The 16,976-nt window shown below is 38.4% G+C and overlaps 1 protein-coding gene across 3 annotated transcripts in view; it reads left to right on the top strand.

Moving 5' to 3' along the window:
• TSPAN12 (tetraspanin 12) overlaps positions 1 to 16,976 on the top strand; it is a 65,542-nt gene that overhangs the window by 7,747 nt on the left and 40,819 nt on the right. For all 3 annotated transcript variants that reach the window (XM_047847404.1, XM_047847412.1, XM_047847423.1), the window contains 2 exons: positions 6,127 to 6,209; positions 7,428 to 7,563. In XM_047847404.1, coding sequence (XP_047703360.1) covers positions 6,127 to 6,209; positions 7,428 to 7,563 — 219 coding nt within the window. The remainder of the gene's footprint in view (positions 1 to 6,126; positions 6,210 to 7,427; positions 7,564 to 16,976) is intronic.

Genomic DNA, 16,976 nt, shown 5'->3' with positions numbered 1-16,976 from the left:
TTTGTATTGAGGTGACCTCATCTCCTTTTAGCTTTGTTCCTTGCTACAGCATGCACTCTGTGTTGTTCACTGCTATGATTTTCTCAACCCCAGTGAGTAAAATCACTCTTTGAGAATGAAACTGTTTCCAGACATTTAATGCAGCTAGAAATAATGTCATAATAAAAAGCAGTTTTATTCTCAGAGTTGCTTGTTCGCCATAAGATAGGGCTTTGTATTGATATTATTTATTTTGACTAATGTTCTGGGCACAGCTGCAATGCTTGGGTAACTACTGTGCAAAAGAACAGTAGAGTCAAGTAGAAGCTTGTAGTTTAAAGGACGCTTGAGAACACTTAAACCAGCTTCTGACCTGATATATAAATCTTTGATCTTGTAATTCAGCAGGCATCTCTCTACTGGAAAACTTCCAGTGGTAGAAAGCTTAGTTCTTCTTGAAGCATCTCCTAATTTTGCTTAGCTCATCTAGCAAGTTGAAATTGCCTCCCTTTAGTTTAATCATTGTCGCATTCATTTCATCTAATATCTGTTGGGCCTCACTGCTGGGCCTGGTACTCTGCTGTGTGGTTGGGCTCTAGGCAGTGGTCTGTGGAATGAGATGGGTGGGTGAAAATAGGAAACAATAGATAATTGCTCTGTGAAGCCTGTCCCAGAGGGTAAGGAGGGAGTTGGGAGAACATCTTTATATGCTAGCTGTTTGAGCTGGTCTCAAAGGGTAAGGTTGAGTTGCTCTGCTGGGGAGGTTGGGAAGGCTGGGGCAGGGTGCATTGGGAGGGAACTTCATGGGCAAAGACATAGAGGCTTGGGGGGATCTGCATGGTGCATTGCTGGAGAAGTACAGGCAGCTTTTTGTATCTGAGTACAGAATGTGTGTGGGAAGGAGCAGGCAGGGAACGGATTGAAGAGATCCTTTAAAGGTGACTGAAGAGGGCCTCTGTGCCCTGCTGAAGCGTTTAAACTTGACTTTCTAGGAAAGAGCTGGGGGTAGTGGAAGCCAGAGCTGGGAAGGCCCCCCTCAGGGCAGCTGTGGGAGCTGTATAAGCAGAAGAACTCAATCTGTGTTTCCTAAAGCTAACTGAAGGGTGAGTATGAGGTGGACTCTGTGAGCTGGAAAGTTCATTAGAAGGTGATTGTAATTACCTGGCAAGAGATTGAGGCCGTGAACTAGCCAGAAGTGGCAGGAAGGAGGAAGGAATTCACCAGCCGTGGTGCAGGAACTATCTGTAGGACTTGAAAATAATTAGATGGAGAACTGAGGAAGAGGGAGAGGTTCAGGCTGTCTGCCCAGTTGCCAGTTTATGTGATTGAAGCGTTGATTATACCATTTACTGAGATAGGAAACACAGTGGGAGGGACACGCAGGTTTCGAGAGGAATGGAAATGAGTACCTTCTCAGAGATGTCAAAACTGAGAATGGCCATGCAATGCAATAGATAGCTATATCACAGAGCTTTCTTCCTCATCCGTGTGCTAGACCTTCAAATATCTGAAGATTCCATTTCTGAACTCATCTAGGCGTTGCCTTTTCTCTTAAGCTGACTGAGAAAGATTAAGAGAAAGCCCTGAGGTCAAAAGTGACTTGAGATAGTAGTAGGTAATATATATAAGAATCCTAGTCTGTCTTTTCATTGCATAAATCCTCTGTGAAGTCGGTCTTATTTTCCTAGCAGTTTGTATGTGAGGAAATAGGCTTAGGAAAGATTCAGTGACACCCAAAGTCATATAACTGAAAAGGAGCACAGGTGGAATTCAAACCAAAGCTTTTTGATTCAATGGCTTCTTATAGCCATTATGGCCAAGACTATGTGCCTTAAATGGCCTCTGAGACCATGTATTCTGGTCCCTGCTTGGCTTTCCATTCTTACCACATGCCAGTTTCCCTTCCTTGAACATGTCGTGCAGCCTTCCATCCTGGGATCTTCGCTGTTCCTTCTGGCTGGAATGTACTTTCCAACTGCTCTTTCTGTAATGAACTTGTGTAATTCTCCTTCAGATCTCAGCTTTCTGAGAGAAGTCCCTTTGACTCCATGGAATAGGTCAGGCACTACAAATAGGATTCTTATAGCAACCAGTATTATTCCTTCCCAGAATTTATTACAGTTTGCAGCTACACATTTATGTCTTTGATGGGTTGATTAAGGTGTGTTCTCTTAGTAAATTTCACCACAGAATAGAGATGATGCCTTTTCCTGCCCATCCATGTGTCTCTACCACATCACAAAGGACCTGGCCAAGAGCAGTTGATCAATATGTATTTTTGAATGGAAGAATTACTTCAAAACCCATGCACTTAACCAAATCTACCCTGTTAGAAATGTTTTGGAATATGCCACTTAAAAGATATACACATTTTTTGTTATAAATGGAAGAATGTGTATGATGACAACCACTGATGATACACTATACCAAAATGAAGAATCTGATAATTTATTGACACCTGTCTCAGAGCTTAGATACTGAAAATTGGCTAAACAGCCAGTAAGAAATTCGAAGATGGAGAAACCAAGATCAGTTATTACTTTAAAGAATGATAGAGGAGAGAATTATTTGTAATTGCACAAGAATTTGATGTAAATAAACTATCACATTAATAGAATTTTCTGGCTCCCGTGAAATTTACAAGGTATTTAAAAGGCCACATACAAGTCAAGTAGAGGAAGAGCATGCAGCCTTAGATATGATCAAGTAGTCCATGGTGCCCTGCTAGCCCTGTGTGTTTTAATAGGTTCTATTATTATTTAGCTATGGAGAAGTCAAAAGATCAGATGACTACCACTGAAAAGATAGTTTATTATACTTACAGATCCTGAGAGAGTACATGCCTCATCACGAGGGCCAAGGGGGAAGTACTGGGGTCCATCACAAGGCAGAGAGAAAGGGACTGGGCAAGTACTTTCATTGTGGCTACATCAAGAAGAAATGGGCAAGACAAAGTAAGTAGGGTCTGGATTGGCTACTCTAATTTCAGCAGCCTCGGGAGTATAGGGGCTGTCCCTGGTTGTCTGGCACCTGGACCTTGGCATGTTTATGGCAGGTGTAGAGTGGCCCAGAGTGAGAGAGAGAGCAACAAAAGAGGTGTTTGGGGTGTGGGGTCTGGAATGGTTGGTTTTTATTTGAAAATGACAAGTGTGAACCTGGGAGAAGACCTCTTCTCAAGGGTGGTGGAGGGCAGGAGGCCAAGGCAAGGTGGCTCAGGCACATTATCAGTTTGTTCCGACCAAGGTGTGTCTGGCTTGAACATGTAGAACAGATGTTAAAGCATCAAATTCACAGAAGCTAGAAGCATGATTAATAAACTGTGGCTGACCCACGGGGTAACTTTTATTAGTTTTTACTTTTACAGTCTTTTTATTCCTAACAGAAAAGAGGATAGTAATAACTAGCCTCATTCTTTGCTGAGCTGTGGTCCCAGGATTCATAATCTGTTTTAGGCCATGACTCCTGAGACTCTATTCCCCAAAGGATATAGTTAAGACATTCAGACTTAGCCTGTCAAGTACAGACTGACCCCCATGTTATCCCTCCCTTTAAAAAAAAAGATCCCTGCATGCTGTGCAGGCTAGTCTCCTCACTGTGGAAATAGATACATTCATTTTTTAAATGTTTATTTATTTTTGAGAGAGAGAGAGAGAGAGAGTGAGCGCACACATGTGCACACGCACCAGTAAGGAAGGGGCAGAGAGAGAGAAGGAGACAGAGAATCTGAAGCAGCCTCAGGCTGGAACTCAAGAACCGTGAGATCATGACCTGAGCCTATTGGACGCTGAACCCACTGAGCCACCCGGGTGCCCTGATATGGTCATTTCTAAATTTGGAAGGCAGTTGGTGACTAAGCCTTAAGTTCCAAAGACCAATGGCCTGAATTTGAATCTTGGTTCTGCCACTGAGAACCTGTAAGACCTTGAACAGATTACTTCATTTTTCTGTGCTTCATGGTACTCTTTATAGTCTTTATTATCTGCTTTATCTGTTTATTCCTTGTGTCCCACAAGAAGCTTCACAAAGGCTGGGATCTCGCATCTCTTATTTATTGTGGGGTCTCTAAATCTAGCACAAATAGTATGAGGCAGATAGTAGGTATTGAGTCAGTGTTCAGTCACTGAATGTATTCAGTCACTTCAGTATTCAGTCACTGAATGAAGAATGAGCAAATTCACTACCTGATTTTCCGAGCAGGTACCCATACTTCCCTGTACCAGAGGTCATAGAGCTCTACATGTTCTGTTTGCCTTTGAGCCTTTATCCAGAAAGCATTTTCATGACCACTGCTTGACTCAGTCAGTACAGACTCATTCCTGTCTTGTATATTCATTATTTAATGAATTTAAAGCTAAATCTATGATGCATAATGGTAATCGATGTTCACTAAGATGACAGAAATTATTAAAAATCAAATTAAATTAATTTTCACTATATGGTGCTTAAGAACATAAGTAGAAGGCACACTTTAGAAAAATAAATCCATCTAAATAGGAGAGGGTTAGGCGTTAACCTTCAACTTTTTGAAAAGCTGAAGACTTTTCCTAGGAAGACTCGTTTTGAACATGTTCTATATAGTTACTTTAAAAAAAAACCTGTGGACAATTTAAAATATAGACAAAAGTCGAAAACACAATATAAGTAATCCTTAATTACCTATTACCCAATTGTCAACATAATCTCCACTTCCCAACTAAATCCTATGCATTATGATTATTTATTTAACTATTCAGCATATATCTCTAAAAGATAAGGATCCTTTAAAAAATCTTCAGACCACTGTCATATCTAAAACAATAATCTCTTAACATTTTCAAATATCCAGTCAGTGAAAATATCCCCAGCCATCTCATGGATGTCTCTCTGTGATTGTTTTGTTTCAATCAGGATCAGGTCAACATATTGCATTGGGTAATCCCTTAAATTTCTTTTAATTTATAATAGTTTCTCCTTCCTTCTTTTTTTCCACTTGGCCAGTTTTTTTTAATTGAAGAAATTGGATCATTTGTCCTGTGAAATTTCTCATATTCTCAATTTTGCTGATTGCATCCCCATGGTGGTGTTTAACAAATTTAAATCTAGTCCCTGTATTTCCTATAAACTGATAATTAGAGGTGGAGGCTGGGTTAGATTCAGGTTGACTTTTCGGTAAAAATACTTCAAAGTCATCTCTGTGTGCTTCCGATTGTATCACGTTGGGGGACACATTGTCTTTTCTTTATAGCACTAAAACTAAGCAGTGGGGTATGGCATTTTTTTCTTCCACTTGATTTCTTCTTTCTAGAAGCTAGCCTTTCACGTGTCACAGTTTGCACTCCTAACTACATATTAGAACATTTGTGGAACCTTACACATTTCTCGTGCCTCCGCCCCACTTTCAAGAATTTTTCCAGGGTGGTTCTGGGCTCAGTACTTTTTTTTTTTTTTTTTAAGAGTCTTAAGTGATTTTGATGTACAGACAGGACTGAGAACTACTAACCTGATGATTTGGGCAGTTGCTGAGGATCTTTGCCTAGAGATCCATTATTTCAGTGAGGTTGTTAAATAGTGATACTCTATTATGCTTTCTGCATGTATTAGCAGAAATTCTTCTATAAGAACTTTCATGAGGTCTTCAGTTCTTTCCTTTGTACAGGAAAGGTAGGATAAATGTTTAATTCTTACCAGTTTTCTGAATAATGAGTATCCACCATCCTTACAAAGGTGACAGGTGAGTTTTAAGTATTATATGAATTCATAGATTTTAGCATGTGATATTTCAAAGCATTGCATTTATCATTATCATCATCATCATCATTATTATTATTATTATTATTTTGGTGCTCCAATTGTTCGACTTTAGCTAATGGAAGCCCTTTCAAGTTAGCTCCTGTGACTTTCTTGGCAATATCAGTCGTATGGATTTCATTGCTTCCTTGCTATTGCATATGACGTGTTTTAGGCTCATCTTGTACATCTGATAGTTTAGTCATTCAGTGGCCTCTTTATCCTGCCTGTGCAAATCCTGTCTTGAACCCAGAATCAGCCATGTAGGGGAAAAAGCATAATGGTTGTGTAACAAAAAATCCTTAATTTTTAAAATTGTTAATCTTGCAGAGAATGTTGCATAAATCCTTGGTAACCAATTTGGTTTTTTTTTCTTTCCAGTTAATGTCCATCAGTGTGTTGGCAGTTTCTGCTTGGATGAGGGACTACCTAAATAATGTTCTGACGTTAACTGCAGAAACAAGGTAAGCTTTATAATTAATGATTGATTTCTTTCATCAGGTTTTCGTAGACCCTAGTTTCTAAGTAACTTTGCCCCTGTTTAGACGGTAGTACTCTTCCACAATCAATAAACTTTGTTACATCTTCTAGCATTCTCATTAAGGTATGCCACTTGTCCCAGAGAAAACTTCTGGGTATGCTAATATCAGTTTGCTGTCCTCTGGAGAGTGGGTCAGCTGTGTCACATTTGCATGAAAAGGACAGCGTGGCTATTTTCCTGTAGGAAAATCACTGCCAACACCTTCCTACCTTCATATCCCTCAGCTAAGGAAAACCAAACTCAGCATTGCCATTGTCTTCTCAAATTTCAAAAGGTTGATCCAGTAACGTCACAAAAAGCAAGTTACTTAACCTCTCCCAGTCTCCATTTCTTCATCTCTGAATGGGGACTGTCGCGTATACCACTCTGAAATGTCAGAAGGATTAACTGAGATAGATTTTGTGAAGTCCTAAACAAAGTGGAGCTCAGTATACAGTAATGTCTAATTTGTTGTTATTATTACTCTTACTAGTATGGTTCTAGTTAATGATTTTTTTCATAGCAATAAAGTTTTCTAGCAAAAATCATCTTCCTTCCTCTTTCTTTTAATATAGATTAATTTCCTTTTACATAGCAGTGTTTCACATTGGGGGGAAAGATTAGTTGCTGAGCAGAGAAAGTGCTGCATGTGGATTTCCAGATCAGAGAAGAGGAGGGAGATTCTTCTCAGTGGGGCCTGTGTGTTTTCCTCAGGCTAAAGCTTCAGAGCAAATAATAGATTGACTTCTTATTGGGGACCTCTTTTTTTTTTTTTTAAGTAGGCTTCATGCCCACTATAGAACCGAGCGCAAGACTTGAACTCATTACCCTGAGATCAAGACCTGAGCTGAGATCAAGAGTCAGATGCTTAACTGACTGAGCCAACCAAGTGCCCCTGGGGACCCCTATCTTATGTTTTAAATGAGTGGAGGTAGAAGTGCTACCACTTGTATAAAAAACTAAACAAAACATAACAAAAATAAGACAAGCAGGCAAGTCAGTGGTAGTGCAGTGATTTTGAAAATAGCGATACAGTCATCAGCTTTGAGACATGATGATTTAAAGGATTATTAACACGAATCTCAGTTGTGTCTTGTGCTATGTCTTGGGTGCATTTTGGTTCTATTTTATGTATAACGTGGCATTATTGTTCTTCTTTCAGGGTAGAGGAGGCTGTCATCTTGACTTATTTTCCTGTGGTTCATCCAGTCATGATTGCTGTTTGCTGTTTCCTTATCATTGTGGGGATGTTAGGATACTGTGGAACAGTGAAAAGAAATCTGTTACTTCTTGCATGGGTATGGTGTTTATATCTTCTCTTTATTATGGGTAAAAAGACCAACCAGGACTGCATTATTTTTTCATCAGTGTACAAGATTACGTGCTTAGGGAACCGTGATAGCAGTACTCTAATCTGTGGTAATTGTTTAACATCCTGTGAGAAAGGAAGCGTTCTTTCCATGGGGGATGACTTCAGCACAAGTATTTGTTGTCCTCAAATGATGAGGTATGGAAATATGGATGCTATTTAATTATTTCACTCAGGCTAGGTGTTGACATTTTTATTTGAAAGTACGAGTTTTTTTCTTGTGTCATGAGCCTTATTACCACCCAAACAGGCTCCTTGGGACTAGAATGAAGAAGACATGACAAAACTTTGTTTCTCTCTCTCTTCCTTTTTTAAAAACAAACCTGTCAAAAAACCTATGTGGAAATTCAGGTGATGAAGTAGCAGACAGATATTAAAATCCCAGCACTGCCTTTACAGAGGTTAGTGGATAAAAATGAGTCTTCGTTTCCATAATTTTAGTGGCTTTTGTTTTGTTTTGTTTTGATTCTGAAAGAGTTGGACTAGGTGACTTCTCAAATTCCCTTCAGCACGCAAAATCTATGATTCTAAAATCTATGATTAAACTTTTAATTCAAAAAATTAGTCAACTCTCTTTTAACATTAAAAATTTGAGTCAGTTTAAACTATAGCATATATATATATACACACACACACACACACACACATATATATATATATACACACACACATATATATATACACACACATACACACACACACACACACACACACACACAGCTTTTTTTTGAAGCACGTTGCATGTATAAAATATTGCTTGTTAGTGGCACTAGGTAGTGAGGCTGCTAACATGTAATTGCAGACATCTCAGATTTTGGAAGAATTAATTGATTGGATATATGCCCTTCTTTGCAGTAGGATTCAGTATTAGCTGTGCATTAATTTCTTGTAGGGAACTTAAAAAAAAAGTTTTAATGGTGTGTTGCTACGCCAGATATCTGAGGAGAAAAAAGTCCTGATTTGTAGCATTTGAAGATCTCCATGGGTTGAATACTTGCAGCATCGTGGATTTCAGGCCACCAGAGTGGTGTCCCTGAATGCAGAGAGGGGAGAGATGAGCACAAGTGGCTGTCAGGAGCCACTCCCGCACGCCAGGGCTCGACCGGATCCCATCCCAAGCCAATTAAAACAGAATCGTAGTGCAAAACTGAACTAAAGCTTTGAATTTCACAGGAACAACCTGTGTTGATGTGTTAGATAACTCTTGGCTTCATGGATTCTTCAGGTCCATGATTGGAAAACAGAAAATGCTGCAGAAAATAAATTACACTCAGAGAAGGGAAACATGCCCATTACCTTACTTTTCTCTCCTTTCGTATATAGTGAGGAGAATGGTAGAAGGGTTTGGAATCTTACTTTGTCATTTAAGACATTTGGACAATAGTTTAAACATAAATTCAAGGACTTACTTTATATGAAACCCATAGCTTAAAGGACGGAGGAGGTATTTTGAACTTAAAAAAAAAAATCTCAGAATCCTTTTTTAAAACCACAATCTTAGAATGATGTCCCATTACACAACAATTTAAGAATGACTAGTCTTCCCCCTGTCTCCAACTTGTGTGACTCTGGGTGGTCCCTGGACTGTGTGTTTGGGGAGGGTGGGATAGCATATTTCATGGAACCTCAAAGACTTTTAGGAACCCATTTTGAAAACCATTTATGCATTCCATTAGGCTGTTTGAGTGCTCATAAAGCAAGTTGACCAAGAACTAAGTAATTTGGTCGCTACTTGAGGCAGGATGAGTCACAGAGAATTGTGATGAGAGGCTGGAAAGAACCTTATGATGCAAAGGTGACACGGAGGACTGGAATCATAATAATGACAAAGATGCTGATGTTAAAGTAGTTAACATTTCTCAGGTGCTTACAGATGTTGTAGAGGTTTATGTGAATGTTTTTTACATGAAAAGTTTTACATGAATTAATCAATGTCGTCCTCTCCACAATTCTAATGAAATGGATACTGTTATTTCTATAATATGGATGAGGAAATGAGGCACAGATTGGCTGATTTGTCTAGGTTTGCATGGCTAGTAAATGGAGAATCTGCTATATTCAGACCATAGCTGTCCAGTATGACATATATGTGACAACTTCACTATATTACTCTGCTGCCTTTTCCTAAGTGCTTATAAATGTTTCTCACATTCTATAAAATACTTTCTCTATGATCTTTCACTTCTTCAACTTGACAACAATCGTCTAAGGTAGAGAATTATAAATGAGGTTCAGAGTCCAAAGTTACTCAACAATAATGGGTGTTTCTTTGATTCAAACCTCAATCTTTCTGGCTGCCAAGCCCATTCTCATTGGGTCTTTACCGATGTCTCTAGTAGATGTGTCTCAACCTTTGAAGCCCGGCACATTTACCTTATTATAAATTTCCTTGTTTTATAACCAGCCCAAACTACCAGACTACAAACAGCTTGATAATATGAACTGTTCACTTTGCCTATAGCTTCAGTAAATGTTTATCAAATTGAATAATGGACAGGACATTAGAACAGCGCAAGTAGGAGCGGTCAGCACCTCAGAAGGAAGATGGAACCAGGAAGACAATGAGGAGAGTGAGATTTTAAAGGAGGAGTCTGACCCACTAAACTGTAATGATGCTGGAATTTAATCAAAGCAGATCTTCATTTGGGGGCAGCAAATAAACTGCCATCCTCGCCACCTTATCTTTGGATGTTATTTGAACATCGGGGTTGATTCCAAGCAGGTTTATTGCTTAAACTTATATTGTGAAATTGGTAAAACACCATATAAAATGATCATCTTTAAAAAAACAATAATAAAATAAGATCAAATAAAGAAGGAGCCTATTGGATAGGATTCTACTACAAGGGAAATGGCTTCTTAAAGGAGGGGAGGGGTACTAATGCAAAATAGGACAGGATGTTAGGTCTTTGGCAAATATTTGCAAGGCAACTCTCATGTTTTCTTCCTTTGTGCCCTTTAGCTTTTTATCCTAATTAGTATTTAAAGAAGTTGAATGCATTCAACCCAACTCATTCATTTCCCTGTATTCAAAATCTTGTTTCACTTTTAAGAACTGTAAATGAGATTAGTAAGAAGAGGCTTATTTTTATTTATTTATTATTTATTTATTTTAAGACAACCAGTATCTCTGAGAGCTGCCATATCTTTTGAATGATTATCAAAAGAGAAACAAAAAACCAAAAACCAAAAAGAGCTGGCAACTGGGCTACGGTGCTGTTAAGCAAAAGTCAGAATGCCATTACTTATCAGACTGATCAAGAAAAAACGGGAGACTCTCAAAACAGGTCTTTATAACCAACCTGCCCTCTCCTTACACCACCCCCCCTAAAATACCAACAACTGGGCAGGCTAAGAGGCCACCCATAGGAAAACATTTCTGGTGAACTTTAGTCATGAATTTCACCCTTCTATTGAGTTATAGATACAAGTTGTTAAAATACCCTAATTTAGGGTTCCTATATAAAGTGTAGGGCAGCTAAGTAAATTTGGATTTCAGATAAGCAACAAATAATATTTTAGTATAAGTATGTCCCATGCAATATTTGGGATATACATCCACAAAGCATTATTCATTGTTTATCTGGAACTCAGATTTAAATGGGCATCCTGGAATTTCATTTGCTAAATCTGGCAACCCTACTCTAACTAGATTTGTTCTTAATACATGTGAGATTGTCATAGAACAGAAAATTTTATATCTTTGTAAGAATATATTTTGTATATTTATAAAAATAACTAAATTCTAATTACGTTAGGAAAACAAACCAAAAACGACTAGGAAAATAAACTTGCATATGCCATGACTTTCAAAGTGATTTTAGTAACAGAAATTCCTTCTCGTTTTTAAAGAGAAATTGCAGCTACATGGAAATTGGTTTTAAGCCTTAGATGGGTACTCCCAAGGCTTTTAGTTGTAGACTAAATGAAATTCGTTTGTTACTGCAATTCTACCTTGCTATTAACACAGGCATTAGGAAAGCCGTGGCCGCTCAGGGGAATGTAAACAGATTGAGCGGACATGTTTACAGTATCGACAACAGCTGAATGTCACCATCAGGAGATCGTCACTTGTCAGAGCATGATGCTAATATACATCCAACCACCAGCAAATCACAAGTAGTCAGGCACTGGTCAGAACTGAAGTTGGATGCACCTAACTAGTTCAAGACCAAGTACCTTGTGTTTCAAATGGAAGGTTTTCTTTTCTTTTCTTTTTTTTTTCCATTTTTATTACTCCAGAGAATTTGCATAAAGCTAGTGATTATATGGAAGCGCTTGTAAAGCTTTCTTAAAATATACAGTGATTGAACCGGATTTTTAATGATGCCCTTAATGGAAATCAAGTAAATTTCAATCGCCACAAGGTCATTAACCATCCTTGAGTATTTTGTTGGTTGAAATCATAATGCAAAACCAGAATATCTTAAATGGTAATTTTCTACAGACTCTCTGTTTAAGGCCTGCTTTCAAGCAGTTATAAATTTTATAATTATATAGCTAGTCATAAGCCATTAAGTTAAAATTAAACTATTGAGTTAAATATCTTTATTATTTTCTGTTTATGATTTTGGTTGGTAGCCTAGCATCTATGTTTCTCAGTTAAGGTCCATCATATTATTGACCACATATTCAGCATCTGCCCAGTGTTTTACTTTGTTTCCTCAGAAAATACAGCAACTTTTTGTGGTTTGATTTATTGTACAGATGAGGGAAGGAAGGGTGCCCAAAGATTCAGGGCTGCTAGTTGCCATCATTAGCCTTCAAATAGAGTCCTTGCTCAAGCCCATGCAGGGTTCACTAACTACACCACACTACTGTTACAATACATTAATTAATTATTGGCATTATTTCTCTAAGACTTAAATATGCTTCATTTATAATTCCAAGGCATTCAGTGGTCATTTAGCCTTTAAAAACATAATCTTTTAATACCCTTATCATAAAAATTCTACCATAGTTCCCTCTTCTTTTATCACAGAATCCAGCCATTTATCCTTTCCTCTCTCCTCCTTTCCTTCCCACTCCCTGTTTCTTTCCTTTTTCCCTCTTTAGACAGATGTCCTTTGACCAGCGTGTGGTAGACACTTGAGATACAAAGATGAAAGGGGGGAATAGAAAGAAAATAACAAAATTTAATACAATATTAAAGTTAGAAGTAAATAAGTGTGGGAACACAGAATAAGGAGCGACTGGAGACTTATGACAGGTTTCGAAAGAGGGTCTTTATTTGAGCTATTGAAAAGATATTGAATGCATCAGAGTTTTCTGGTGGAGAAGGGGAGGGAGGGGCTCTAGAACAACATGAAAAGTGTGCAAAGACACAGAGGAATAACTTAGAAATTTTGTGTGGCTGTAGTGTCACTGCACTGAGAAAAACACATGAAGTAGCCCAGTTGTGAAGGTCTTTGTAGGAGAGAGTCTGATGTCCCTTGGGCTATGAAGAGCCAGTGGATTTTTCTAGTACTTAGGGTTGGAGGCATTGGGAAGCCCCGTTAGTGATCACACAGTAGTCTTCAAAGCCATGGCTGGGGTCAGAACCAAGACTTTGGGGATGGAAGGTGGATGAATTCAGTAGACCTTGCTGAAGTGGAATTATGAATAAAGAATTGTACATGACAGTACAATTTGTATTACTTGACATCAGGAAATGAGGTTTTATTCTACACTGATGCACTTTTCATATGATCAAAACACATCTCTGCAATACAGGCATATTATTGTGACCTTTCAACTAGAACTCTTTAAAAGCTATAGTTTTCAAACTTAGTTGTTAAACTCACAAAGGGTCTCAGGTCTTTGGAGGAAACTGAAGATGATGTAGGCATTTCTGGATTCAGAGGCTCTCAGTTTGCACAACTTGCTTTTGTATGCACAAAAGCCCAGCACAGAGTTCCGTGACCTCTTCTGTTTCTTAAGTCATGTTGGTTTGACTACCTCTGATTATGCCCCAGAAAAGCACATAAGCAAATGTTTTTAAAAGTAAATGTGTCCAAGACAGGGGCTTGGGACAATTGTGTGATATTCATGCCCTTAGTGTTGGGTCTTTGTGACGGGAGTTTGAGTGCTCATTGGACTTTCTGCTTACTTTGGGGTTTGAAGTGTGAATAGTTTTTATATTTCTGACCTTTGCATAATTTAGGTGTACTCTATCATAGTAAACATTTTAAGCTTTATTGTGTGTTGTTTCTTAATATATATGATGAGATAGCTTTGGCTAAATATAAGCCATGTAAATCTATATCCATTAATTTGGTGAACGTCTTTAGTCTGCGTAGCATTTAAAGCCAGGTATTTCTCTGCCAGCATGTTCCATTGAAAGGTTCGTTCCAGCTGTGAATGCTGGTTACCGGTTCAGCAAATGCTCCCTTGAGGTCAGTTCAGCAATTGTGCTGTGGTTTTGCTTTGTCCTCTGCTTCCACATTGTCAGTCTGTTGGCTTCCTTTGGCAAATGTAAAACAGTAGGCATTTATGTAAAATCATATAGCTGTAAGACTGACTCAGGAATCAGTGTCCCTAGAGTACAGAGTTCAAGCAAGAGGGCAAATGACACACATAAAAGGTGAGAGAATTAAGTCATTTCAGCCATTGAGGAAATAGCTTTCAGATAAACTTGTTAGAAAATGATGCTTAGTATTTACTCTCTATGCAGTGTCTCATGAAGTTAATGATGAAATAATAGCTTATTGATTAAATTTAAGTTTTTTCCCATGAAATTTCATAAATTCAAAACCCTTTGTGATCCATAGAATTTTCCCTTTTTTCAGATAAAGGGTGATAACGGGTCCTGGTTATGTGCTCAGATTAAGATGAATCTTCTCAGTTCACCTGACAAACACTGCTTTAAATTTTGTTTGAAATGGGGCGCCTGGGTGGCGCAGTCGGTTAAGCGTCCGACTTCAGCCAGTTCACGATCTCTCGGTCCGTGAGTTCGAGCCCCGCGTCAGGCTCTGGGCTGATGGCTCAGAGCCTGGAACCTGTTTCTGATTCTGTGTCTCCCTCTCTCTCTGCCCCTCCCCCGTTCATGCTCTGTCTCTCTCTGTCCCAAAAATAAATAAACGTTGAAAAAAAAATTTTAAATTTTGTTTGAAATGTATAAGCATTGTTATATCACTATTTCTGTTGAGTAATATATTTGGGTTATTCTAAAATAAGTGGTTATCCCTGAATTTTCTTTAGATTACCATTCTTTTAGTTTTAGAACTTTAAAATTTTGAAACTACACGTTTCATCAAAGTGATCACAGCTATAAAGACATTGTAGAAATATTGTCCTTAAGAAGATAGCACTTATGAAATTATATTTGCCAGTGTAACAGTTACTTCTCATTAAGTACAAAGATGATTTTTTTTCAGCATCTCTTTGAGGAAACTAGCATTGAAAATATTTTTGGATTTCATGTTCTGTGCAGGCTTTACAAACTGAGTTGAAGGCATGGGCTGACGTTTGTCTTTTATAATTAGAATATTTTAATTCTGTACGTTTTCTCTTTGTGTTATTAAAGTACTTTTCTAAAAGAGCTCTAAGGAACAATAACCTTGTTCTGTTGAGACCGTTTAATACACGTTTAATACACGGACAGGAAAAGGAGATGATGGGAGAATCGGGGGCAGAGGTGGGAGGTGGCTTACAGAAAGGTCCTTGCTGGGGGGGAAGGTACTCTGGAGGAACTGAAAGGCTGGTGGATAGAGCAATTGTAGTTAAACATTTGGAAGCTCCTGGTGTGTGTGGAGAAGGGCATGTGTCAGTCATATGGGAAATGTGGGCCAGATATGCAGGGTAGAGAGGTGGCTCTGTGAGCTTTCAAGCCACATTATGGAGAGTCTTGAATGTTGTGTGTGCTTACTCTGCAGTTGGAAGTTCTGTGAGCCTAAGAGTCATGTGATCTATCTTTTGCAGTGTCCTTTCCTGCTTGCCCTGGGCTTTCTGCTCATTTACCCGGGAGAAAATAGTACCTGGTTTTGCCACTCTGGGATAAGGGGGCTTCACATTTTTTAATGATGAGCCTTCTTTTAATGATACAAGAGAGAATGGAAGACAAACTTTATTCTAACAATGTGCCTTTACTGATGAAGAAATGAAGGTACTGAGGTGGGGAAGTCTAATGTCTTAGAATTTTCTTTTCAGAAGTACATTATAAAAAAAGTTCTGTGAATCTGGGTGTGTTTAGTTCAGGTGTCACAGCAAAAATATGGTTATCAGGTTAAAGTAGTAACCAGGAAACTGGGTGCAGGGCTAAGGTGTTCTTAGGGAGACAAGCCAGGTTCAAGGACTCCTGTGGAAGGGTCAGAACAGTAGTTCTTTGAAGTGCTGCAGCAATTTTCCAGCCTCAGGGGGGAAAAAAAACAGTTCCATAAATAACTAACTGGTGTCAGAGGATTGTTGTAGAACTGCTTAACTTGTTGGAGAATAAACTTTCCAAGCGTGTTAGAAGCATTTACCCATAGATAATGGATATACTCCATTCAAATGATTGTTGGTCTGTTGATAAAAGCAGGTCTTGGAGGATTTCTACTTTTCAACATTGGTGTAGCTCAAATATTTGTTGTGACAAGGGTGCATTTCTTTAAAATAGTTCTGTAATTCATGCTGTTTAATTTTTTTTTTTAACGTTTATTTTTGACACACAGAGAGAGACAGAGCATGAATGGGGGGAGGGTCAGAGAGAGAGGGAGACACAGAATTTGAAACAGGCTCCAGGCTCTGAGCCATCAGCACAGAGCCTGATGTGGGGCTCGAACTCACGGACCGCAAGATCACGACCTGAGCCGAAGTCGGATGCTTAACCGACTGAGCCACCCAGACGCCCCTCATGCTGTTTAATTTACATGATTCCTTTATCACTTAGGCTGAAATATTGATGTTTGAACAACTTTGGTGAGAATTTAATGATTTTTCTCTCCCTGAACATTAAGCATGACTTTCTTCTTTTAAGGAAGAAAGTGCATTTTTGGCTTAGGAAGAATGTTTTTTTGCTTGAATAGATTTATCAAAACAAGAAAGAAAGAAAGAAAGAAAGAAAGAAAGAAAGAAAGAAAGAAAGAAAGAAAGAAAGAAAGAAAACAACCCTCTGTACTTATAATAAATATTTGTAGGTGTAGATGTGTACAATTGAAGGAAACATTTTATTATAATACTCTTTTTAACAAATAGGGTTTGTGGTGTTCTGGAGAATATACAAAAATAAGTTAAAGTGCATATCTTGTCTCAAAATAAGTGTCAAATAATTAAAATAATGTGATTTAGAAGAAGATAACTTTCGCAGACATAGAGTTACAAATAGGTTCAAAAGTTACTGACTGAGGTTAGAGTGTAAGTTCTCTTCCTGCCCAATGAAACATC

Source organism: Prionailurus viverrinus, chromosome A2, assembly GCF_022837055.1.
Source record: "Prionailurus viverrinus isolate Anna chromosome A2, UM_Priviv_1.0, whole genome shotgun sequence".
NCBI lineage: Eukaryota > Metazoa > Chordata > Mammalia > Carnivora > Felidae > Prionailurus > Prionailurus viverrinus.
Note: the sequence above shows the minus strand (reverse complement) of the source record. Positions and strands in the feature narration are given on the sequence as shown.